The following is a 27,029-nucleotide window of genomic DNA, read 5'->3' on the forward strand; positions in this document are numbered from 1 at the left end:
AGACACTGTCCAGGAACCCTAGCGTGTTTCTCTAGCCAACCCTCTCTGGAACGACAATTTTAAATTCTGCACACTCATCTCCAAAGTTTGTTTTCTCCCTGAGTCTCAGCAGACAGACATCCTATCTTTTCTTTCTTGTTTGGAGGTTCTAGCAGGGGAGCGCAGCTACTCGTATACCCTTGACCGAAGACCGGTCCTCTCCTCGGGGAGGGGGGGGGGGGGGGGGAAGGTCGTCCTCTTCGACTGAGCGCGCAGCTTCGGGAGGGACGCACATGGATCGGTGAGGGAGGAGGGGGACACCCGCCTAGCCAGCCAGATCAGCGGAATCAACCCTGGCGCTCAATGGGGTGACAGATGTCGCAGCCAGATCGCCCTCACATCCTCTTTTCTTTCTTTATGTGGTTAATGGGCCATGAGATGGTAACTGTCTCATATTTTTGACACCCAATCTAATTAGTTGCTGACATGCCATCCCCATCTTATCCCCATTCTCTCGGACTGCAATGGGAGCAGGACCTCGCTGTCCCTAATGCCCTCTGCCCTCTGAATCCCACCCTCCCCCACCTTCTTACAGACCTTCTCCTCTTCAGTCATGCACAACTTGAACTCTGCTGCTACTCTACCTCCAGCATTCTCAGTGAAGTCGTCTGTGACCGCCATCCTGCTACATCCCAGAGACACGTTTCAGACCTGATACAACTTGCCCTGCAGCAGCCTTGGACCCAAGTGAGTACTTCCTCATTTTTCAAAATACCATTTTCCCTTGTCTTCTATGACAATCACATTCTACTGGTTTTCCTCCTATTTCTGGGACCACCACTTCTAATCACCTTTTCTAGCACTTTCATCTCATGAATGCTTAAACGTTAAATCCTCTTTTCTCAGTCTACTGGGCAACTTCATTCCCTTCAATTATCATTTAGCTGTTGAGGACTCCTGAGTTCACTTGGTATATTGAGCTACTTGGTATATTGAGCCAGAATGCCCACATTTAAAGCCCAGCTCTGAATTCCCATGCCTTTGGCTTAACTCTCTGTGCTGCTTCTTCCTCTATAAAATGAGGATAAAACAGTATCTACTCCTACTTTATTTTTTAATTTTTTACTTTTTTTTTGTTAATCCTTACCTGAGAATATTTTCCATTGATATTTCTTTCTTTCTTTCTTTTTTTTTTTTTTAAGAGAGACTGGAAGGGAGTGGGGGAGACACAGAGAGAGAAACATCAATGTGAGAGAGACATGTTGATCGGTTGCCTCCTGCACACATCCCTGACCGGGCTGAGGGATAGAGCTTGCAACTGAGGTACATGCCCTTGACCAGAATCAAACCTGCGATCCTTCAGTCTACAGGACTGTGCTCTATCCACTGAGCCAAACCAGCTAGGGCTCTACTCCTACTTTACAGGGCTGTGTTGAAATCTAATGAATTAATGTATTTGTTCATTATTTCTGTAGCACCAGTGCAGTGCCTTGAAGCATCTGCTGATTCACTAAATCAATGTACTTACCAGATGGTAAATTATCACAATTCTGAGGAATTTTCTGCTAGCCCTATTAAATTTGAAATTCCTTGTTACGGGTACCTCATGGTGCCCTTCTAAAGGACATCACAATTTGAAAGAACAAGAATTACATAGGAAAATTCCTGGAAAAATACAACTTCTGTTTAAAATACACACAAATTCTAGTATTATAAGTCCACATCAATATGATTCAGACAATAGAAACGATATGAAGTATTGGTTTTAATAGGCATTGTGAATTATGAAATGCTTTAATATTACTCTAACTACAAGCATATTACCTCATCTCTTTCATTAGGCTTTTCTAAAATGAGAAGTGCCTGGCCTAGGGAACACTTACACAAAAGGAGAAAGTGGCCCTGACCAGTTTGGCTCAGTGGATAGAGCGTCGGCCTGCGGACTGAAGGGTCCCAGGTTCCACTCCGGTCAAGGGCATGTACCTGGGTTGCGGGCACATCCCCAGTGGAGGGTGTGCAGGAGGCAGCTGATCGATGTTTCTCTCTCATTGATGTTTCTAACTCTCTATCTCTCTCCCTTCCTCTCTGTAAAACATCAATAAAATATTTTTTTTTTAAAAAAAAAGGAGAAAGTGGTTGAAGGAAAAGCACCAGGTCCTCAATGTCCGGTCAACATTGGAGCTGCTGCCAAAGAGCAATGATTAGCCCCACACAAGACAGCTGCAGTGCTGTGACAGGCACCCCTTTTTTATAGGGTCGTTTATGTCTGTTTTTCAACTTTTTACTGTTTGACATTTGGAAAGTTAGGGGAGAAGCCTAGAGTAGAAGACATTTCTTGGAGAAGCAGAAGTTTGTGGACAAGTGCTGGAGCAGTAGCTTTTTACTTGAGAAGTTAGTAAAGATGTGTATTCCTATCTCAAAGCAAGACTCTCCACTTATTCCCTTGCTTGCAAAGGCTGGAAGTTTTTTTCCTAGTTGTTGTGGACTGACTCCAGTTTGGGGACCCTTGAAGAAGTCCTTCTGCTCTCACAAATTCCTATCTTCTGCTACTCCCTGGTAGTTGAAAAGGCTACCTTGTTTAAGTGGCCACTCGGTGGCAGTCATTAACACTGTTCACTAAATTGTCTTTCCTGGGCATATGGTGCTAATGCTGCATCCACTTCCCCAGTTAAAGTGGCCATGTGACTTGTGCTGGCCAATGAGATGCGAGCTTTCAGATAGCTGCAATAAAAGCCAGTTGTGTGATTTTCCAGGTTCTCTTTTGCCACTTCCCTTCCCTTAACCCTCTACATCCTGCCTTGGCAAAATGACCCAGATGGCAGCTTGTCCATCAGTCTGGGCTCTGGCGGGAGGATGATGAGAAACATAGCCGTGAGCTAACCATATAGTGGGGAGAGCAGAACAAGTAGTGTGCAGAGCATAGTCTTACACGACTGAGATTTTGAAGTTGTTACTTCATCATAACTTAGATCTGTTCTTATTGATGTGAATTTGTAGTCTGCTTAACTAAACAGGTTACAAATATCTGATTAAGAAACAGGTTATTTTTTTACTTTCTCTTTCCTTTATGTCTACCATGTTAATCAATCGGATAAGCTAGGCCAGCTTCTGCCATTTATCCATTACTAGTAGCATAAATAAGTTTGGGAGCTGGAATTATTAGCAAACTGTAGAAAAGCTTTCATGAATTGCTGAGGTAAAGTTCTTACAGCTAGTAAAATTTTTGTTCTTTTGAAGACAATTAAAATACAGAATATTTACAACAGAGAGAGACACATATAACAAAACTGAGTTAAGGAGTAGGTATGATTTCTATGATTCACTCTGGGACAAAAAATGTTAATTTCTATTTCAATGTATATTATTTTAGAATCATTTCCATAGGCTCTAGATCCCTTTTAAAGCACAAATAAACTTCAAATCATAATAAAATATTCAATATGCGACAGTTGTAACTTATGAAAACATGGTAATTTAATTACACATATAAGCAAAATTACTGTTCTCTATTATCATGTTTTACTAAAGTAAACCTTTTAAATGAAAATATTAGGTATTATTTATATCATATTCTTTCTTTCATTAAAATTCAATAATGAATGCTAAATAGTAAGGTAATAAAGTCTACATAAGGGTCAAAACCTTTAAAAAACTATAAGGATAAACATATTAGTACACAATAACATAAGGAAACAATCAATAATTACCACTTTACAGATATGATTAACATTGTTCCTTTCCAGAAAATTACATAAATATGCCAACAAATAAAGTTTCAGCTGTATAGCTTCCACAAATTAAAGCAAACATATGCCCCCTCACACTTACCTTTCCTAATTTCTTCTTAGGTTTAAAACTTCAGAAAATCTTCTAGCTAAATGTCAATTCTACTTAAAGGATCCACAATAAATGACCTAGCATATTTAGTAATGGTTGGAATTTAGATATGCTCTCTAGTTCACTGGTTTTCAAAACCCTTCCTCTTTAGAGAACCAGCATGTACAGAACAGATAAACAGGAAGCTGTTCTATGGGGCTGGGAGAAATGGGGAAGGGGGGTATAGGAGCTTATATGGGAGGTTCGAGATTGGGCATATTTTCAGTCCCCTTATTACATTCTTTCCCTCCCAACAATCTACCTCAAGCCTTTGGGGCCAGTTGCTTCTTTATGTTATCAATGTACAGATTTTACTTTAAAAATGATTGGAAGGATTTCTTTATTGGATTTCACAGAAAACCTAATAGAGGGTAGTCAACAAACACTAAATACTTTTCTAGGGCTAGGCACACAGTGCTAAGCAAAGGAATATAATAACAGCAGAAACTTAATCCTTATTTTCCAGTTGTACAAATTCTACTGGGAAAATGGGGGGTGGGGGTAAGGGCATAGAAGAGTCACAGATCCATAAACAACGAAGTGTAATAGCAGCATAAGCAGAGAGTGCAGGGAAGTGCCGGACCCCTCCAGGTAGAGGGAGTGGGAGGTGACTTGAGCAGTGCAATCAGGGAGGGCTTCATAGAGGGGCAATATCTAGGTTGCGGGGAGGTGGAAGGAACAGGGTGTAGGCAGAGGCAAAGCACACCTATGTGCCTAGGGTATTTGGGGCAGGGGGAGGGCAGCCCATTGTAGTTAGAGAGGAAAGTGCCTAAGGGGAGTAATGAGGGAAACAGTAGGCTGAGGTCAGATTTATAAAGGCTTTGTAGGCCAAATCGAAATGTCAATTTTTAAGGCCTAAGGGCCAGGGGAGGTTTAGAGAAGGGCTGTGTGACACGAGATCTCGTCTTTATTTTGGATTGAAGTGGAGAACTGGCTGAAGAAGTCAGATGCTGAAAGTATGAAGGCCAGTTCAGACGGACATCTCGAAGTCTGTTTTCCACCTGCTTATTGTCCTGCCAGACCCAAAATGACACGGACAACCCAAATCACAAATCTTTTCTTCTTACAGATCGGTTCAAGTTTCCCAGTTTGGGTTTATGAGCGTCCCTTTGGGTTTATCTCCTCTCTAAAGGCTAAGCTCCACAGGGCAGGGGTTGAGGAGCTTTTATTTTCAGGTATAGCTCAAGGCAAAGAACAGTGGCCAGCGTGCGGTGGGAGTGCAATCAACATCTAGTGAAGAGATACATGAATTCTCCCAGGTTGTGCCTGTTTTTTGTGTGCCTCACTGCCCTATCTGGCCATCACCATTTCAACACTCCTCTTTGCTCAAGCCGTTGGGCCGCAAACCCAGACCAGTGAGTTTTCCTGCTGAGAGCGCCACTCAAACGTACCCTTGTGCCCTTTGCAAATGCCTCCATTGCTCAACAGATGGATAATGTGGTTCTTCCGTTACCAAGTCCTTTCCCAGAAAATTATTCTCAGGAAGAATGTTAACGAGGAGGGGGAAAAAATGCGTTGTAAGCCCAGCCATTTTCTCATTTTACAATCTGCTTAGGTCCTGATGTTTATTATGTCCCTTTTTTCTAATTAATAAAATATAGGCTTCATTATTCATACAGTAATTTTTTTCATAATGTAGATATTTAGAGCTATGTATTTAGAACAAAGTACAACTTTGTCTGCTTTCCACATAATTTAAAGCGATGCTTATACACGGGTTGCTTGTTAGGTAGTCTATTTTAATGTTGTACGGGGGTGGACAAAAGGAGGCTTACAATTGTAGGTGAAACACAGAGTTAATAACGCTCTTGTAATAATCATAACTTACTTTTCCCCACCCCTGTATATTTGTTCCCCTTTTTTGGCTCCCAAACATTTATTCTCTTCACACTTCTTATAGGGCATCAATTTGCTGTTCAGGAATTATTCATACTTCCTTATCCCTAGTCTTCACAGGATCCTGAAATCGAATTCTCTGGAAGACTGCTTCTATCACCCCTCCGTTTCATTCCCCGAGGTCCCCAAGGAACCACATGTAACGGAAACTGCCAATTGACCTCTTCCTCCCGGGACTTTGTTTTTTGACAAGAGTATAAAAAAACAGTGCATGTTTATTAACTCCCGGATGTCAAGCCAGAGAGAGGCTCTATGGTAACTTGAGACTATTAGTTCCAATCTGTCCTTTCAGCCTTCGCTCTGATTCTGTGGTGTCACTACGTCCCATCAAATTCACTCTCTGCGCCACATAGCCATTGGTTTCTGTTGTGATACAGATAATAATATGCGGGATGTTCCTACACACTATTTTCTACATGTATCATCTTCTATTACAATGTCTTGTTTTGCATTTGCCAATTTTCAATATCATTTTTGCTTCGGTTGCTCTTTTTATTTTTAATATATTTTTATTGATTTCAGAGAGGAAGGGAGAGGGAGAGAGAGAGAGAAACATCAATGATGAGAGAGAATCATTGATCAGCTGCCTCCTGCACGCCCCACACTGGGGATCAAGCCTGCAACTTGGGCCTGTGCCCTGACCGGGAATGGAACTGTGCCTCTTGGTTCATAGGTCGACACAACCACTTGAGCTACACTGGCCGGGCTGCTGTGGTTACTCTTATTCTCTAATGCTGCTTTCCAAAATTTGTTCTGGGAAGTAATATTTGTAACTCAGTGTTAGAAAACGTTACATAAAAAAAGGAGGGGGGATTATAGTTAAATAACTATGGAAAACACAAAGATTAATATATTTTAATTCATTTGCTTTTCTGTACATTGTGAATTTCTAAGAAAGATTACAGGATGTAGCTTTTTCTGACTTATTTTTAGTATGTACGCAGGCAGGTTTATCCTCCCATATCTAAAAAAATCAGTGGTATGTAGAACATATTTTGGGTAATGATATTCCAGATGCTGCTATTTACTGTCTCCAATGAGGACTTACAATTCCCTTGAGCTCATAATAAAGCAATGCTATTTATTTTACTTATCTTTAAGACTGATCATTCCTGTTTAGTATTCATCTGATCTCTATCCTGTCTGTTTGTAGTGCTTCTGTTGTTTGCATTTCTTATATAGACTTTGAAAATCTTGTGGCTTGAATTTTTTCCCAGTAGTATTACAAGACATTTTAACTGAGCTAGGGTGTTTAAAGTTTCTGAATATGTCCTTGAAATAAAAGTTTATTACAGGTACTTAATGTTTCTATTGTTCTTTTTTAAAAAATATATTTTATTGATTTTAGAGAGGAAGGGATAGGGAGAGAGAGAGAGAAACATCAATGACGAGAGAGAATCACTGATTGGTTGCCTCCTGCACGCCCCCCACTGGGGATCGAGTCCGCAAACCAGGCATGTGCCCTTGGCTAGAATCGAACCTGGGACCCTTCAGTCCACAGGCCGACACTCTATCCATTGAGCCAAACCAGCTAGGGCTCTATTGTTCTTTTGATAGGTTTAGAGTTTCATTGCATTCCTGACTATTGTTCAGTGTTTCTAATTATGAGCACATAACACAAATCAGTGGTACTTCCTCTTCTATTTTTGCAATATAAATTCAGGAATTTTGAGTTTATAACAATGGGGGCCTTTGTACTTCTGATGATGATTTATAACATGCTCTCAAAAGACTCCCTGAGCCTCAGTGATGAAATCAGAATGTTAAATTATGGTAATTTAGTAGCTCCTCTATGAGATAATTTAGGAAGATAAATTTTCTGAGATTATCTTAGCAAATACCTTGATCTACATAAAAGTATGTGATATAGAACTTTATAAACAATCTTAGATCAGCTTATTTATAATTTGGGCATGTTGGTATTCTTTTTATTAAATGAATGCTCAAGACCAGCCAGCGTGGCTCAATGGTTGAGTGTCAACCCATGAACTAGGTGGTTATGGTTTGATTCCTGGTCAAGGCGCGTGCCTGGGTTGTGGACTCGATTCCCAGTGTGGAGTGTGCAGAAGGCAGCCAATCAATGTTTTCTCTCATTGATGTTTCTACCTCTCTCCCCCTTTTTCTCTCTGAAATAAATAAAAACATATTTTAAAAAATGAATGCTCAATATATGCAGACATATACCTCTTCAAGCATAGGCTTGGGGTAAAATAATTTTTCATAATCACATTCCTGATAGACACTTTTCCTGAGTGCATTGGTCAATGAGAGGCAATTGTCAGTGAGGAAGAAGCAGGAAGTGATGTTGAAAGGGTCCAGAACTAGACACTTTTCACTGGGCAATCCCACTTTAGAAAATAAAAATTTATTGACAGATTATAGCTACACTATTCAAAATTTAATAATACTGAAAAACCCAACTGTCCAATGTTTTTGGAATAGTTAGGCGAAACTATGCTAAGAAGATAAATTCTTATTAACTAAAATTAAAATGGCCCTAGCTGGTTTGCTCAGTGGATAGAGCATCTGCCTGGGGGCTAAAGGGTCCCAGGCTCGATTCCGATCAAGGGCACATGCCCGGGTTGCGGGCTTGGTGGAGCTGATCAATGATTCTCTCTCATCACTGATGTTTCTATCTCTCTCTCTCCTCCTTCCTCTCTGAAATCAATAAAAATTTAAAAATAAATTTAAAATGTATGCCATAGAAATGAAAAATTATGTAAGAAAGAAAATACCTTGCATAACTTGTTATAAAATAAAATACAGAAAATCTAGATCTTATAAAAAACAATGTTTGCACAGGAATAAGGACAAAACAAGTACACTAAACAAGTAATTTTCAATGGATGTATTCTTTGTAGACTTTGTTTACTAAGCTTAGCTAACTATAGAATTTTAAAAAATACCTTCTAAGGTCATAGGCAAATGACTTTATAAGCAAACTATAGCATCTGTGGGTATTACATTTATATAAGTATGTAAATACTTATAGGTCTATAATATGCACATATATAGAAATAAATGTGTATAAAATTAAAACATTGTTACGAGTGAAAAAGTATCCTAAGTAAACATGATGCATATTTAGAAGAAATACATTTATTTCTCTTTGTACACTTGACTCTCCTATTTGAGCTCAGATATATTTCAGCTCACCTCCACATAAATGATGAAGAAAGTTAAGACCAAGGTCATCCTAAGTATGCCATGTGAAAAACAATGAGAACACCCACACACTAGATACTCAAAGACAAGTATTTTAAAAGCAGAAATCTGTTAACTAAAATAACATCGGGTAATTTTAAGTATGACTTTTTAGAAGCATGGATTCCCTGGCTTAATGCTAAGAACAGTCTAAACCAGGGGTGGGCAAACTTTTTGACTCGAGGGCCACAATGGGTTCTTAAACTGGACAGGAGGGCCGGAACAAAAGCATGGATGGAGTGTTTGTGTGAACTAATATAAATTCAAAGTAAACATCATTACATAAAAGGGTACGGTCTTTTTTTTTTTTAGTTTTATTCATTTCAACCGGGCTGGATCCGGCCCGTGGGCAGTAGTTTGCCCACGGCTGGTCTAAACCAAGCTGGACAAGTAAAATTATTTGGGACTGGCAAAAGAGAAGAGGCATAGCGTACCAGAGGGTCTCTTTACCCTGGCTGAAAAGGTGACAAAGTCCATAATGAAGAATATACCTTAACATGTAAGCAGGACAAAAGAGAGAGAACTCATGGACATGGACAACAGTGTGGTGATGGCTGGGGTGCAGCAGGTGGAGGTGGAAGAGGACATAGAGGGGATAAATGATGATGGAAAAAATAAAGGATGGAAAAAGGACAGATATAGGGGAATACAGAAGCCATCTATATAACTTTAAAAAGCTCTATGGTGGAGTAAAATCTAAAGAAAGAGAAAATGTTAAGATTGTGCGGGCTGTTTTATTATGGCTAAGAACCTGAGAGACAGGACAATGTCAAAGCAGTTTTTCTTGTTATACATTTATTGCTCGCTTAATCTGTTTGAAGGAGCATGAAAATACATGAAATACTACCCCAGGTGAGATCCACTCTTCCTCCAGCTGGAACGCTGAGGCCAACACAAATCTGACTGACATGCTATTGAAATACAAGACTACTTTTCCTTGACCTGAGCTCTTAACAGTCAACATCACAGGCGAGGTCCAAGTCCAAAACCTTTCAAGAAAATCTGTGTTCTTTATCAGAATGATATAAAAAATCCTTTTTTAATCAACCAACAAAATGCAGCTAAATAAAAAACTCCTGCTTTGCACTGAGCTGCAGACAGTGAATTAACTCACCCAGGAAGAGCTGCAAAGCACTTCGCACAGGGCCACTGGCCTGCAGGACCCTCACTGGAAAGCTGAGCTCTCACTCGCCCCCTCAATTTCTTAAATACTGTAATTTTTATATCTTGCTTGCCAAGCTTTCTTCATTTTAAAAAGTTTTTATTGAGCTAACATTATAAGTGTTAAAATAACTTTTAAAGAGAAAAATTCACCCACAAGCCTGCCACTGCACTAAACCTCTTTATTTTGTCCACAAACACATAAAATTTGTAGTGATAGTCACACTATATGTAACATAATGGAGCCAGGCTATTTAAAGGCATTGTATACCATTTCCTGACAACATGTTCTGCCAAACTAATGAGTACATATTATGTAAAATTCAGTGTATGCTAGAAGTCCATAAAAATAAGAATATTCAGTACATTCCCCCTAAATATATACTCCCCAAAGCATATTTTGTCCTAAAAATGTAACTTTAAGACACTTTGTAATTCCCATCTGTGTGACACTTTTCCTTACCTCTTCTCCAGACAGATAGTAGGCTGAGAGTAGTCCACCAACAAAGCGTATATTAACTTCAAAAACAGAAACTTCAGCATTCTGTAGAAACAAAAAAAGGAGGTACATACATAAACAACAGTATACAATTGAGAAAAATATTGTGAGAAATGCACTAAATCTTTAAATTTTATTCAAATCATATATGCTCGCCCAGAGAGATCTATATATATAAAAGCCTAAGCGACCCTTATGACCGAACGACTGGAACGACCCATCGACCAGTCGCTATGACACACACTGACCACCAGGGGGCAGACGCTCAACGCAGGAGCTGCCCCCTGGTGGTCAGTGGGCTCCCACAGCCAACCTCCCGTGGCCCCTCCCCCTGGCGGGCCAACCTCCTGTGGCCTCCCTCCAACCCAGCCAGCCAGCCAACCTCCTGGGGTCCCTCCCCTTAGCCAGCTGGCCCCCGACAGGCCTCGATCACCAGCCAAGCTGAGGGACCCCACCTGTACACAAATTTGTGCATTAGGACATTAGTTTATATATAATAGGGGAAAATTCTCTTAAAATACATAGATAGAATTTTGACTCAAAATCTCAATGATAAAAATACTAGAGGCCTGGTGCACGAAATTCGTGCACTTGGGGGGGGGGCGGTGTCCTTCAGCCCAGCCTGCGCCCTTTCGCAGTCTGGGAGTCCTCAGGGGATGTCTGATTGCCTGCTACCATATCTGTGCTTGCCAGCCATGAGCCCGGCTTCTGGCTGAGCGGTGCTTCCCCTGTGGGAGCGCACTGACCACCATGGGGCAGCTCCTGCATTGAGTGTCTGTCCCCTGGTTTGGTTGATTTGCATATTAATCTTTTATTATATAGGATTTATGATATATTATTTCCTCTCTCTATTCAACAGCATTTACAATGCTCAGTGTTCTCTATTTGTGCAGGTGCACTAGGGCCAGGGCACTCTGTTGTTCTATTCTGTGTTCTCCTTTTATTCATTTGCTTTTTCTTCCTGCAAGGCCATTTGGACTCACACTTTGGCTGGCAATTCACCATTATTCTAGTAACCTTCTTGCATCATGTTAAAGTAGCACAGTGAGAATGCAAATCAGATTTTAAGCTGGGAGACCTGGGTCTAGTGCTGTTCCCAACTGTCTGCCTGCAGCCTGGAAGGGTCAGCCTCTGAGAAGAAATTCATCTTTGCATGAAGGAGATGATAATCATATATATGAGGCACGCTGCTGAAACTGCTCATTTATATCAATAATAGCTTGCTTTTATTATTATTATTTACACTATGCCAGATCCTGTGCTAATCTCTTTACATGGACTATGTCTTTTATGCCTTACACCAGCCCTCTGAAATAACTGCTATCCATTTTACAAATGGAGATACTGAGATTTATAATGGTCACTATGACTTTCTAAGGTCAGACAACTAATAAGCAGTTGAATCAGGATTTGAACTTGAGTACTAAATTCTTGGTCCAGGGCTCTGCTACCAATATCAGCTAACATGATAATGCACCAAGTCTCTATTAATAGTCATATCATTGTGGCATAACAGTCATTACTGCCAATACTTTCATTATTTTATTATATCTGATTACTAAATGGATTTGTCTTACATCCTTTTACTAGATAATTTAATAAAATGAACCTACAATAGATTCACAGTACACTTTAAGCTTTAGTTAGCTTCTTTTTATATTCTCTTGGCCTACTCAGTAATTGTTCACTTCTGCCTAACATCAAACCATTTATAGATAATCATGGGGGAGAATAGTAAATTATAATATATGGAGTAAATATCTGGTAGATAAACTTAGTCAAAATCATCTGAGATCTTATTTCCTTTCACAAACAATTATTAACCAACTTCTATGTTCTAAGAATATGGCAATGAAGACTGACAGGTCCTCAAACTCATGGAGTCTACATTATAGTGGGAAGAAACAGTTCCAGAGGAATAAAGGAGATATATTTTCATTTAATTCACAAATGATCTCTGAAAAGGTATAAGGATCTAACAATTAAAGCTAAGTAACTGTTTAAGTTAAAAAACTTTTTCCAAAAAATTTCCTACAAAAAGATTATGTAAACTCCCTAAGGAGGAAGAATTACTGGGCCAGAGTTAAGCAAAAATATCATAAAACAATCTGTGATGAGTTGTTTAGTTGTATTTCATAATTTGGAACATATGTCTAATATAATTTGATTAAAAGCACCCTGTATAGGTGCAATTTATCCGTGAGGTGTATGACTTTGAATGAGTTTATGTAAATATTCGTAAAAGTTTTAGTATTCCACAAAATTATTGATAAGAAAAAGGGAATCCATTAATTTGTTTTGGATCACACAGCTGTATTTTGTATGTCTAAGGGTCATAATGTCTAATAATAAAATCTAATGACTCTAAACCCTCAAATTGTATGACGCCCAATTTGTAATTGTGTTCTTCAATTTTGAACCTGAGAACAGTCCTCCATAATTCTGCCTACTGAAGCTTAAGGTGATTTTTATATTCTTACTCTGGTTATTGATTAATTAGACATGTATTCTCTCTTCCTTCTATAAAAATTTTAGATAATTAGGGCCTTTATAGAGACATCTGATAAGAATCATTGCAAGGTAGAGGACTGAGCCATTTCAAACATGACCAGAAATATATATTAAACTATGTATCGATCACCTATTAGGTACAGTTGTTCAATTAGTTATTGGTCCAGCCATGTATTCTAGAACTCTATCCTGCTCTACATGTAAGATATCGAAGTAACCTTGCAAAGTGCCACGCTCAATCAAGGTCAGTAGGTTTGTCTTTTGGATTTCATGGATCTAACAGTCTAGTGAGCCTGTGCAAGAAGCAAACTTGGCTGCGAGTGAATCCATGCCCTTCCCAGTGATTGCTCTGTCCTTGTCTTTACAAATCTGGCTCAGGAAGGTCACATCACCATCAGTAGTACTAAACAGTCATCATATCTCTCTCCTTTTGAAAACCAGAATTACATTTGAATTCCCAACATATAATTTTTTCTCCTTTCTTTTTTCTCAAAGTGAAATATAAATTATTTAGAAACCTTCATTTCCACTTTCTGGGCTACACTACATTTTAGGTCAGAAGACTGAAATTTTGACACTCTTTACAGATCTTCAGGCGAAAGAAGATAATGATTCGTCCACTGCAACAAATTGGTTGACCATATTGTTGAGCAGACTATAGAAATGCCTCAGAAAGACCTGGGACTGAAGACTGGCTTGGAAGCTAGCTGAAATGTGAGATCCCAGGCAAGGAACTTATTCTCTCTCAGTCTTGGTTTTCTCATTTGCACAAGGAACAATGCTCTCCTTACAAGGCACTATGAGTCTGTGAGTGTGAGGCGCTGTGCACAATACCTGGCACAGGTCAAGCACTCAACAGTGAGCTGCTGCCATTATGACCGTACAGCAGCTCAGCCTAAATGATCTTCCACAGAGGTTGCTGAAAAATCGGAAACTCCAAAATCATAATATTCGAAATTGTAGAAATGCAAACTGATACATCTCTGACCCTCAGGGGAGTCATATTTCTCAATGGCTAAAAAAAAAAAAAACAAAACACCCCAAAAACCCTCTTTTGAAATATAGAATTCTGGCCAAACTTCCTTTTGAGCTTGATATAATTTCTATGACATCTGATTTCCAAAAGTAAATTTCTACAATCTGAAGGTTTTAGGCCATTTTTATAAGCTTCTAATTTCATTTTCCATTAATATAATCTTATTACATTTAAATAAATATGTACCTCCTGTTAATATTCAGGCAGTGTCTTTTAAGATGTTCTAAAATTTTTCCAGTGACTCGCCCTAATGACAGAAGAGGAACCGGGGCAGAGAGAGGACAGCATGCGAGAGGAGGGCAAACCCTACCAGCCGGTGACACTAAGATCTTGTGTGACTTATCCTAACAAGGAAGGTGAACTTCTCCATCTCCTTCATCCATGTCTGCTTTCCAGGAATCTGCCCTATGTATTCCAGGGCCTTTAGTACACATCATATGTGAGTTTCAGCTTGAGATGCGGATCCTGTCTTCTGTTTAAATTGCACACACCTATTAGTTAATATCACAGCAGATGAGCAAGGGGAAGGCGGACATTTTTTGGCTAAAGGCATCGTCACACACAAAATCGGGCTGGGAGTCACTGATCTTTCATTTTGACTTTCCTCTACCAACAGCCTTTGAACCAAAGAGCACACTTAACCAGATTCATATAGAAATTTAATAAAATAGATGGCATAACTTAAGTTTACACCTAAAAACAAGAGTTGAGTCTTACAAACCACAATAAAATGAGGCCTCAGTACTAATGTCTCCAATTGTCTGGGGTGTCTTAGATTGATCATTTCCACCTTTAGTGTTTATCCCTTTCCCTATTAGTTCTGTCCTTTGATTTACTCTCCATCTATGCAAAACTATTAAACCGAGAAAGCTTTCTAAAATGAAAAACAGAATTTAAGCCAGTAAATCATTTTGTGTACCTCCCTCCCCCAGTCCTTAACATGATGCCGTATTTCTCTACTGGAAAAGGCTTTCTGCAAATCAACTGACCGTGAGCTCATGGGCATGAAGAACCTGGCCTGGGAGAGAGGGGAAGTGACCATTTCAAAACAAGTGCATGAAAGACCAACTTCCTCCCGCTAGACAAGGTAGCTTTTAAAACAACTCAGAAATTCATTAGGTTGTGTTTTTTATAACCAATTTATTCACTAAAATTCTCTATAAAGTGACCTACTTTAATAGATCTCAATAAATGATGTAACTGGTTTGACCATTACACTAACACATTTAACATTTAGGCTTGAGAACAATCCAGCCAGTTTCCTTTTGTTTGAGGAACTATAAAGGCAAAAGTTTCCCTATAGGACAGATATATTGCTGCTTTGCACTTTCAAGCCTTATAATGATCTAGAATCAAACTTGTACCAAAATTCTCCTTAGTTATTATCCTATGACTCCACACAGCTTGACATCCAATTGATTACATAAAATTGAAAAAGAACTTTTATTTTCAAAAATATGTTAATTCTACTTTTAGTGTTCAATACTAATTCTGAGAGACGTTTTTCAAAGGTAATTATCTCTCTCTCTCTCTCTCTCTCTCTTTTTAAAGGGGAATAATTCTCAGAGAGTACTCATTTGCTAGCTCTTCTTCCCAACTCCCTGTCAGCTTTCTACTCAATGAACTATAAGCCTGGGTTTCGCAGCCTGTTCCCATATGTAAGATGCAAGCAGGCTGCCCGACTACAAACCAATGCAATAACTATGTTTAATAACAACTGCTCGACTACCATCCAATATTAACTCTGTGCAATAATAACTGTACCACTACAATCCAATGCAGCAACTGTGTTTAATAATAATTTTCCACTACTAACATGTATTATAACTGTGCTTTACCTTACTGAAAAACATGGTAGAAACAACATGAGACTTTTCAAAGCCACTAATTAAAGACAGGTAACTGCCTATAAGCCTTGCCTATGTTTAGGCTTAGTATTCACCTTTATTTATAAATGGTACTTCAAAGTATATGCTTAGTATACACCTTTATTTATAAATGGTACATCTGAGGATTAAGAATATGTATAAAACTCCTTTAACAGATTAGACTGCAATATTAAACAGTGTAACTTAGTGAAACATATGTCCTAGCGGCTTTTAATTTCATATTTAAGTAACACAATAAACCCTTTAAAATGAACAGAATGTTAAGTTCACAAAGACAGACAAATTACCATCTTTTCGATGTTAATAGGTTGGTTTTACCGGGTAGGTCAAGAAGGGCCTCAAGTAGCAGTCCAATCCATCACTAATAGCGGTCAGAGAACTGCTCAATATCCTCTTAAAGCCAAAACCCAAACCATCCCTCTAGGCAAGCACTGATTAGCATTCAGATGGAAACCACTGAATAACTCCACTCAACAGGACAGTAAACTTAGTTATGTGCCCCCCTCCCCACTGGGATGTAATGCTGCTCTCAGACAGACGATCCATAGAGCAATACTGAGGCAAAACTCGCTTCTTTCAGGCTGTATGGCCTGGAGCTCTGGACCCAAGCCAAGTACTCAAGAGGCATCTGAGAAAATCCCAAATCACTTCTTGAGGTCAACTTACATTCTTTGGATAGCAAACCCTACAGCTTGTTTCCCTGTAAAGTAGGGTGGCATTCAGACTAGATAAGAGAACAGTTTGGAACTTTAAAAAATAAAATCACTTTTGCTACAAGTATCTCTGTTATCTAAAACATATGGTGTTCATTACAATCAAAAGTACAATCCAGGTGTGTGCCGAAGATCACTATCTCAGTGTGTTGCCAGTTAGCGTCTGGAGCAAGCTAATCATCTTTCCGTTGTCATTCTCAACACCTGGCCTCTCACGCAGTGATATTACTTTACCTCAATGCAGAACAAAGCTTCTTACGGATCATTTTAATGTCGCTTTGGCCTTTTCTAAGAGTTGACATAAGACATTGTTATATGGAGAAAATGTCTAAGTAGTCTATAAAATTCATTACTGAAGATGATTTTCAATATTTCTCATGTGAGGATCTACGTAAGCAATACCTCTGGAGAGTGACCATATAGAACAGGAAGCTCAATACTGGATTTAGAAATGCCCCAATACGAAACTCTTGATCACTCAGCCTTATGTTAATGATCTTCCTGTAACAGGAGCCACCACCAATCCATTCTGGAGGTAGGTTAGGTAAAAAAACAAGTAGACCAACTGCACTTGAAGTCCAGATCATTTCAACCATATTAAAAACTACAGCCACCCTTGCACCCTGACAGCTGGTCTTCCAGAGGAGTCTGTCAGGAAGTAGGACAACATAGCTTGGCTTCTCATTCATTTAATTAATATTAATGGAACACCTATGGAACAATGCACGTAATGAGCACTGTGCTACTACGATTGCACGCCTAACCTTGGAGGACTCAAATTCTGTCAGTGTATGTATTTCTCAACACTTGGCATTTCCTCTCCAAGAGAAACAGGCTCACTGAGTTAGGCAGACCTGATTCAAACCACAGCTCTTGCTGCATGATTGGGGCAGATTAAGCAAGCACCTCTTCATCTACAAAAATAGGGAAAACGTCATTTCCCTGTACGGTTCTCACGAAGACTAAATGAGATAGTCAATGAATCACCTGGTATGTCTTCGAACTCTTAAAGAAGTAGTTGCAGCCATAACCGGTTTGGCTCAGTGGATAGAGCGTCGGCCTGCGGACTGAAAAAGGTCCCAGGTTCGATTCCGGTCAAGGGCATGCACCTGGGTTGCGGGCACATACCCAGTAGGGCATGTGCAGGAGGCAGTTGATCGATGTTTCTCTCTCATCGATGTTTCTAACTCTCTATCTCTCTCCTTTCCTCTCTGTAAAAAATTAATAAAATACATTAAAAAAAAAAAAAAGAAGTAGTTGCAGATCTAAGCAGCCCCACAGACACCTGACCTGACTACAAAGCCTACTTGGAAAGCTCTTGCTCCTTCCAAGTCAAAGTCCTCAGGAAGCAGAAGTGTCCCCCATCCTTAATTCCGAACCTTTTCCCTTCGTGTACATGGGTTTTGTTAAGAATAATAGTAAATATACAAATTCTTAAAAAAATATTTAAAATATATATTGACACAATTTTATAGTTGAGGCTATTCAGTCAACACATTTTGAAGCCTGATTTACAAGAAAGTGGGTGCCGCGCTGCTGGATACTGCCGAGAGTTTAGCTAAGCTGCTCCATGGAATGACTGCTCTGCAGCCATTTTGTGCCATCAAGTGACCTGTGGGTGCCTGACACTGAAATCAGCCTCTCTCAGCCCCTCACACAAGTGCATGGCCTAGATAACAGCCGGGGAGTTACAAGCAAATGCAAGTTCCTAATACGACTTCCCAGACAGCCCTTGTGATAAGATTCCCCAGCCTCCCAGGGCCTTCCTCGTGTGTACCCCTTAGAAAAAACACCGGGAGAACTTATCAAAACCCCACTATTTTTGGTTTGAATGGAGCAATCTGGCTTTAGCTTGGGAACTCCTAGCCACTCTACCCAGCCTAATAAAGGCACGGGGTTCCTGTCTTTCAGTCTGTCTGTACTCGGCTTTGACAGTCCTATGTGGCTCCTGGGGGCAAGCCTAGAACATCGTCAGGACGTGTGAGTAATAAACTTCTCTATTTCAGTTTCTCTTGTGGTCTTTTGTTAAACTGCAGTTCCCAATATGGCACCCTATGCTCCCCTTAACAAATGTTAAACATACGAAGTGCGAAAGTATGAGCGTTAGATCACACAGCTGTTGACTCACATCTGTGACGTGGTTAGTTGGCTGTGCGGTCTGGTGTATCCATCTACAAAAATAGGGAAAACGTCATTTCCCTGTACAGTTCTCACGAAGACTAAATGAGATAGCCTAGAATCACCTGGTTCAGATTTCTAATCTGTAAAGGTGTGAAAACAATTCCTAACTCACAGGGTAGATGTGGGACTTGAATACTTGGCACATGTAGGTCTCGATAAATATTAATTTCTATTTTCTTTTAAATTGCCCCCAAAATGAACACAGATACATATTTGTGTAGTAAGGGAAGACAAGAATCCTATCTAATAAAGAGGGAATATGCTAATTGGCCCTCATGCCACCACAAAGATGGCAGTGCCCACAGCCAATAAGGAGGGAATATGCTAATTGACTGCCATGCCCTCAAAGATGGCAGCAGGGGAGGACAGTTAGGGGTGACCAGGCTAGCGGGGGAGGGCAGTTGGGGGTGACCTGGCCGGCAGGGGAGGGCAGTTGGGGGTGATCGGGCCGGCAGGGGAGCAGTTAGGGGGTGATCAGACTGGCAGGCAGAAGCGGTTAGGGGCAATCAGGCAGGCAGGCAGGCAAGCGGTTGGGAGCCAGCAGTCCAGGATTGTGAGAGGGATGTCCGACTGTCCGACTGCAGTCAGACATCCCCTGTGGCTTCCCAGATTGGAGAGGATGCAGGCTGAGCTGAGGGACACCGCCCCCCCTCCCCCCAATGCACAAATTTTGTTCACTAGGCCTCTAGTATAGTATGATACTACTTAGAAGTTGCATTATTTGTTTCTGCTAGGGTACAACACAAAACCTTCCCAATGCCATAATTTATTCCTATTAACTGAGATTTAAGAACTGAATTGGCAACTTCTGTTTAACTTACCACATTAAAATCTAGATTTTCTTCAACCCATGATTTTGCCTCTTCAAATTCATCTTTCATTCCCATAATAAAAAGTGTGTCCAGGGCATCTACTATTGTTGCTCCTTTGATACTTCCTGAAAATATCAGAAAAATTTTTATTCAATCAATTAATTTTGACAGATACTTAAATGAAAATTGGCCAACCTTGGGAAGGGAGAGGGTAATACTGAATTTATTAATAAACAGTAATAATGAACACAGTCTAAAATTCTTTCAGTGAAGGAAAATTAAAAAAAAACTGCACAGAAGTCAAACAATTATCACAGGCTATAGATGGATACACTAATCTTTAGTTTCTTCTGAGTTGTAGAAAATGAATCTCTTAGAAATTTCATTTGTGACTGCATTCTCTAGCGAGAAAAGAGTAGGCCTAAAAAACAGGGGCAATGCGTTCCTTTTAATGTGATTATATCAAAGCATACCTGTGTAAAACTGTTTAAATAGAATTAGCTCTAAAATTGTTTAGTGAGAGCTCTAAGAAACCAGTACTCTAAAATGGAATTTGACTCCCTCTGAAGCCCTGATTCTCCCCTTCCTCCCACCCGCCTACCTAGTAGGTAACGAAGCAGACCAAATGCTCCTTTGCTGGGTGATACCTCGGGATCTAGAAATCATGATGCTGCGCCCATACCCATTAGATGAGAATCTCGGGAAGGTATTTTTTAAGGTATGCAGGTGGTTCTACTCTGCACGGGTGCTCTGTCTGAAGGATGGTCTTTGCAGATAACTCCATCAGGTGTGCAAGTTTCCTAGCAACGTGGTCAGAAGGATCACACAAACATCTCCACCACCCACAAGTTCAGCCAATTAGGAGAAGTTACTGTCACTGAATTGTGACAAGTGACACAAAGTATATTCTACTCACCAAACAAACTGCTGGAATGGCCTTCTTTTGATACAGGTTTCAGCTCATTTAATCCCCAGGCATATTGTTTATAGTTATACCAAGCATGTTTCATCATCTGAGAAAAGAAATGAAAATGGGATTATAATTTGAGATGTTTTTGCTACAGAATAGATCATATGTTAAAGACCTAAAGGTTAAAATATTAAAACTCACTGCTTAGTTTAAAAGACGATTAATTAAAATTGTGACAATGATATGAATAAGCTAGAACACGTACATACATATATATACATCACCCCTTTATGTTTACAAATGGAGATTTTTTTTGAATCCATTTTATCCTACTTAAGATATACATCATTTTCAAAAGACCATTTCCAGAAAGAGAAATTTAGTTTATCCTTAAAAGGATAAACCATTCTTACATTTATCTATTTCATTCTCATGACAGATTAAATCTGAAAAGACTCTATATTTAAAATTCATACTTTTGTATAAGATTCTCTGTACTTTTAATCTCAAGGTATAGTACAAACATCCAAGACAAATATCCAAGGTTATCATTTGAACACTTTGATTTATCTTGACCAAATCTATACAGAAGTATTTTTAAATATCTGCAAGAAAGGAAAAAATATAAAACTCGATGGTTATATCTTGATTTTGGAAAACTTGCTTATTTTAATATAACCAATCTTTAATAGTATACATATGTGTGTATACCTATGTAACAGAAGACTGACCCTGTGTATTCCCAATATAGACTCCTTGTACCAGGAATGTTTTCAGGTCCAAACCTCTCTGTCACCATTAGTTGCATAAGTCTTTTCTTTTATTATTTTTAACAAAATTAACTTATCTATATATAATGAAAACCAAATTAACTTCTCCTGGCTGATAGACAAAGTTTTGATGTACTCTGCGAGACATTAACTCTAATAGAAAGTGAATAATTTTCAAGAGGAGGAATTGTTCTAAAAGCTTGTCAAAATGGCTGTATAACTATTGTATAATAGTTTGATAAATTTTTTTAATGACTCAACGAATTTATATGTAATTATGTTTACATACATTTTTTAAAAAGAGGGACTCCCCCCACCCCCATATAGAACTTATTCATGTCACTATTCCCAATCTGTTAGCAACAATAATTACAATATGGACATACTCTGAAAATATTATAATATGGCTCCATATTTAAAATTTCTTTAAAAAGCATCACAAAGTTATAAATACTATATAAGGGCTATTTATCACTAAATATCTTCAGTGAGATCAACTCAATTTTATGAATAAGAAAGTCTTCAGATGTCCCTGAAAATGATAATTAACATCTTTCTTTAACCAATATGTACATTATCTCCCTATCTCAGGATAATTGCTACTAATAATGGCTACCAGGATTTGTGATTCCTTTGTTCATTGCAGCATTATTTACAATAGCCAAGATATGAAAACAACCCAAGTGTCCATTGACAAATGATTGTATAAAGAAGGTGTGGTGAATATATACAATGGAATAACATCCAGCCATAAAAGATTAAATACTGTCATTTGCAACAACATGGATGGAACTCTTGAGGGTATTAGGCCAACTGAAATAAGTACGACAGAAAAGGACAAAACCATGCGATTTCGCCTGGATGGTGTGGCCCAGTGGTTGACCCATGCACCCAAGAGGTCGCTGATTTGATTTCCCAGTCAGGGCACATGCCCAGGTTGTGGGCTTGATCCCCAGTGTGTGCCATGAAGGAGCCAGCTAATTGATGTTTCTCTCTCATCGATGTTTCTATCTCTCTCTCCTTCTTCCTTCCTTCCTCTCTAATAAACAAAAATAAGCAAACAAAAAACATATGATTTCATTCATATGTGGGATATAAAACTAAAAGTACCAAATGAACAAACAAATCAAACAAACCCAAACACATACTAGTATACACAGACAACTGAATGGTGGTTAGCAGAGGGAATGGAGGTGGGGGAGTACATAGTGGGTAAAAGGGGCCTAGTGTACGGTGATGGAAGGAAACTAGACTTTGGGTGGTGAGCATGCAGGCATTGAATTGTAATGTTGTACATCTAAAATTTATATAATGTTATTAACCGATGTTGCCCCAATAAATTTAATTTAAAAAATCTGTACTATCTGCTGGGAACTCTGCTAAATGCTCTACGTTCAATATTGTATTCAATTCTCATCATAACCCTGTGAAATGTGTTGTATTATGTTATTTGGTAGATGAAGAGACTGAGGCTTGGAAGTTAAATGTAAACAACTTTACTCGAAGTCATGGCATTTTTTCACAGCTACGGAGCCAGGGCCATGCAGTTCGCCTGGCTCCAAAGACCAGGCTGTTACCCAACACAATGCATCACTTTCCTTGAATGAGTCAGCACCAGGCTCTTCCTTTTATTATCAGACTTATCTTCCAGCAACCAATAAAATGCATATAAAGCAGTGTTTTTAAGATTTTCTCCTTATAAATTCATTTTATTGGGAAGTATAATAGATTTAAGGGTAAAATGACCTGACTTATAATCCCAATAACATCACTGCTTAGTCACATAATCAGGGATGAGTCACAGTTTTTGGGAGACTCTTTTTACTAGGAAAACTGGGATCACAAACTCTCACAGGGTGTGTATGTAAGGATTATGTGAACATGGTCTGTGTGATTGCACCTAGCACACTGCTTGGCATATGGTGGGTAATCACGTTTACTGAATTTTAAACCTATGCTGAAATCAGTTAAACCACATCACAGAAATAGAAATCAATGAGCCTCTGGAAAGGCTAGGTATATGAAATCCACAAAAACACCTTAAGAATACATCTGAGTTTGATTTGGTTCTCCTATTAAACGTGCAACACTTGGCAAACTATCCATTCCTGAAAATTTCCAAAAATACTTTATAAATTCGAAAGTTTTTGGAATACATGTGACCCAAGAACAGAAAAACCCATCATGATGATTTGTTTCAGCTCCAGGACTGAATGGAAGCTAGTGCCATATACTATTAATGACTCCAAGGGAGCATAAAGCTCTCCCATAGAAGGCTGCTTCTTTGTCAAAAATGATCATTTATACAATGTGCTACTTGAGTTTCCTCTGTAGTATATATTAGCTTTTCTTAGCTTTTCCCCCAAGGGAAAATTTGACACTAATTGCTTAGTTTCCTACAGTTCTAAAGCTCCTGTCACATGTTTCTCAAACTGGGTTCCTCATCCCATGGGATTCTATGAGTTAAAGTTAGAAACAAAAATGAAAACAAGGTGGTCAAATGCCCTGAATGGAGCATCAAGATCGGTTTCTTCAGGAATCTAATTCCAGTGATTGGTGACCTGTGCAGATGGTTTGCCGTGTTAAAGCCTGAGACAGAGAGAGAGAGAGAGAGAGAGATTGAATTTACAAGTCATATATATGTAAAAACAACTTTGTAACTCAGGTTTATGACTTGTACAAATATCTGAAAACGTCAAACTGCTACTAGCTTTTATTGTACAGATTTAAGCTGCTAACCAGCTAGGGATTATGGGGATGCAGGCATTTAATCTCCCCAAACTCAGTGTGCTTGTGAGCTGACAGGACAAGAAGGTCACTTCTAAAATTTAACTACCAACTGAGGATAGGATGAATCCCCTCTCTTCACAGGCTCCTTCATTTTGTTTTATAGTCTTTCATCAATTTAATTAGGGTTATACAACTTGACACCCCAAGTAGGATTCAAATAGGCCTACACTAGATGCTGATTGGGACTTCAAATGCAATACTGAAACCCTCATGAAAAAAGATAAATTGAAAAGAAGCCAATTTTTCCCCCTGAGTATTTATATTTGCATTGGTGGAAGTAATGGTATGAATGGAAACAAATAAAAGAAAATGATAAAATATTTCATAATAGCAACCCATTATTTTTACCGAGAGGAGCTGGATATAAGACATAAAATATTTTTTAAAAACAGCATTACTTCCCTTTGACTCTGTACTTATATAAGATTTCTTTGATTAGCACTTTCTTCTCATTTGGCATCAGGGCTGAGTAATTAGGCAATGTCATTTATTGAGGGTCAGCTATACTATAAATATTAAGATGCTAAAAGACTAGAAGGGAAGTGTACATTATTCTATCATGCTTATAATCTAATAGACAATGTATGGAAGCTTAACCTCTTTTTCCTACATACTCATAAATGTTTATATATATATGAAAACAAGAAGAAAACTAATTAAATGTCGTGCACAGCTCTACTGTTGTACCTAACAGTTTGTTTTTAATTTTATGACCTGACCTAATCAAGGACATGCAAAGCCAGGAATAAATAAAAATATGCTTAAATTTCTCTAGGTGTGTGTTGATTTCTGAAGTTACATTTTTGTTGCTAGAAACTGAACTTAGCAAATACTTTACCTACTGATGCTTTACTCATACGATCTTAAGTTATTCATAAAAGACACATTAAAAATCTTTTTAAAAATCTCACCATTTTTGCCAGGCAGGTCACCATATGACTCATCAATTCCACTCCTGAGTATTTGTCCAAAGAAAATGAAAACACTAGTTTGAAGAGATTTGTGTACCCTCATGTTCATTGCAGCACGATTTACAATAGCCAAGATACAACCTAAGTGTCCACTGATGGACAATGGATAAAGATTATGTGATTCCATATATATATGGAATATTACACAGCAATAAAAAATAAAATCTTGCCATTTATTACAACATGAATGGACTTAAAGGGTACTATGTTAAGTGGAATAAGTCAACCAGAGAAAGACAAATATGGTATAGTTTCATTTACATGTGGAATCTAAAAACACACACAAATGAACAAATAAACAAAAACAGAACAGAGACCAAAGAGATGGTTGCCAGAGAGATGAGGGATGGATGAAAAAGTTGAAGGGGAATATAGTCAATAATATTGTGATAAGTTTGCATGGTGACAGATGATCACAACTAGACAGTGGGATGATTACATTATAAGGTATAAAAATGTCGAATCACTTTTACACCTGAAACTAATATTAAGTAATATAATACTGTATACCAACTATACTTAAATTTTTAAAACGAAAGTTAAAAAAAAGAAATTTCAACTTAAAAAAACTCACACAACTTTTGACTTTCGCGGCTACATGTTCAAATCTCATTTACAGCCCCTTGCTGTCGGGTCTTACACAAAATTTCCATAGTTTATACAGTGTGATCTGGGTCCCTGGCCCCAGCTGACTGGTGCAGGGCCTGGTACCTGACCCAAAGGCAGGCGACTGAGAGCTGGCCATGTGATTTGCAGGTGAGGCACTCAGGTGTGAAGCTCTCTCCCACGCATGGACCAATCTAACCATCTACCCTACATGTGGGAGTGTAACTGGGAGATACTGACAGAGAATCCAGAGGCCAAAGTGATGTAGAAGCAGATAACTATAAATACACAAAGAGAAAAAGCCATAGAAGGAGGCAAGGGGCAACTGAAACCATGGGGAGAAACTATGAGACAAAAGACAAGGAGAAAAAAGTAAGAGGAGGCTGGGAGGCAGACACGGGGAATCACGTTAGGCCTGCAGAGCTGCCGTGGGTGACAAACAATGCTGTTTGCTGTCTGAATGCTGATGAATCACCTCCACTCCACTCCATGAAACATGGCTCTTTGCTGCGGAGACTGTTTGCTTTCTTCCCTGTGTGTCCTTATAGAAAAATCCTGTCACTGGCTGAGGAGGAATGAAGAAGAGCAGGACACGGGCGTGGCAGCTGACAAACTGGGTTCTTATCTGAGCTCTCAAATCACTGACCCTAAGTGAGGCAATTAATCTCTCTGAGTCCACTTTCAGCTCCCATAAAATGTAAATAATTAAGAATACCAGTCTCATTGGTTACTATGATGATTAAATAAAATAATGCATGTAAAGTGCTTAATACATCACTTGACACACTGTAAGTGCTTGATAAATAATAGGCATTATAACTATTTTTATTAAAAACTCAAGCATGTCTCTGATCTTTGCAATGCGAAAGAGCTCCCTACTTTTTCCTACTAACATATAGGGCAGTGATGGCGAACCTTTTGAGCTCGGCGTGTCAGCATTTTGAAAAACTCTAACTTAACTCTGGTCCCGTGTCACATATAGAAATTTTTTGATATTTGCAACCATAGTAAAACAAAGACTTATATTTTTGATATTTATTTTATATATTTAAATGCCATTTAACAAAGAAAAATCAACCAAAAAAAATGAGTTCGCGTGTCACCTCTGACACGCATGTCACAGGTTCGCCATCACTGATATAGGACAAACAAGAGGGGCTCATCTATACAAAATCAGACAAACTATGTAGTACATGCAAACTCTTTATAAAGATATGCAACTATT

The 27,029-nt window shown here is 38.8% G+C and overlaps 1 protein-coding gene across 4 annotated transcripts in view; it reads right to left on the reverse strand.

Annotated features, from left to right (window-relative positions):
- Positions 1 to 27,029, reverse strand: part of MAN1A1 (mannosidase alpha class 1A member 1) — a 154,346-nt gene that overhangs the window by 85,284 nt on the left and 42,033 nt on the right. For 2 of the 4 annotated variants that reach the window (XM_036318139.1, XM_036318141.1), the window contains 3 exons: positions 20,674 to 20,770; positions 19,767 to 19,882; positions 10,580 to 10,660 (listed from right to left, as the gene is read on the reverse strand). In XM_036318139.1, the coding sequence (XP_036174032.1) occupies positions 10,580 to 10,660; positions 19,767 to 19,882; positions 20,674 to 20,770 (294 nt within the window). Of the gene's footprint in view, positions 1 to 10,579; positions 10,661 to 19,766; positions 19,883 to 20,673; positions 20,771 to 21,143; positions 21,168 to 25,138; positions 25,175 to 27,029 lie in introns of those variants that run through there. The other 2 variants (XM_036318140.1, XM_036318142.1) reach the window with 2 other exon arrangements.

Source organism: Myotis myotis, unplaced genomic scaffold (genome assembly GCF_014108235.1).
Source record: "Myotis myotis isolate mMyoMyo1 unplaced genomic scaffold, mMyoMyo1.p scaffold_m19_p_7, whole genome shotgun sequence".
Lineage (NCBI taxonomy): Eukaryota > Metazoa > Chordata > Mammalia > Chiroptera > Vespertilionidae > Myotis > Myotis myotis.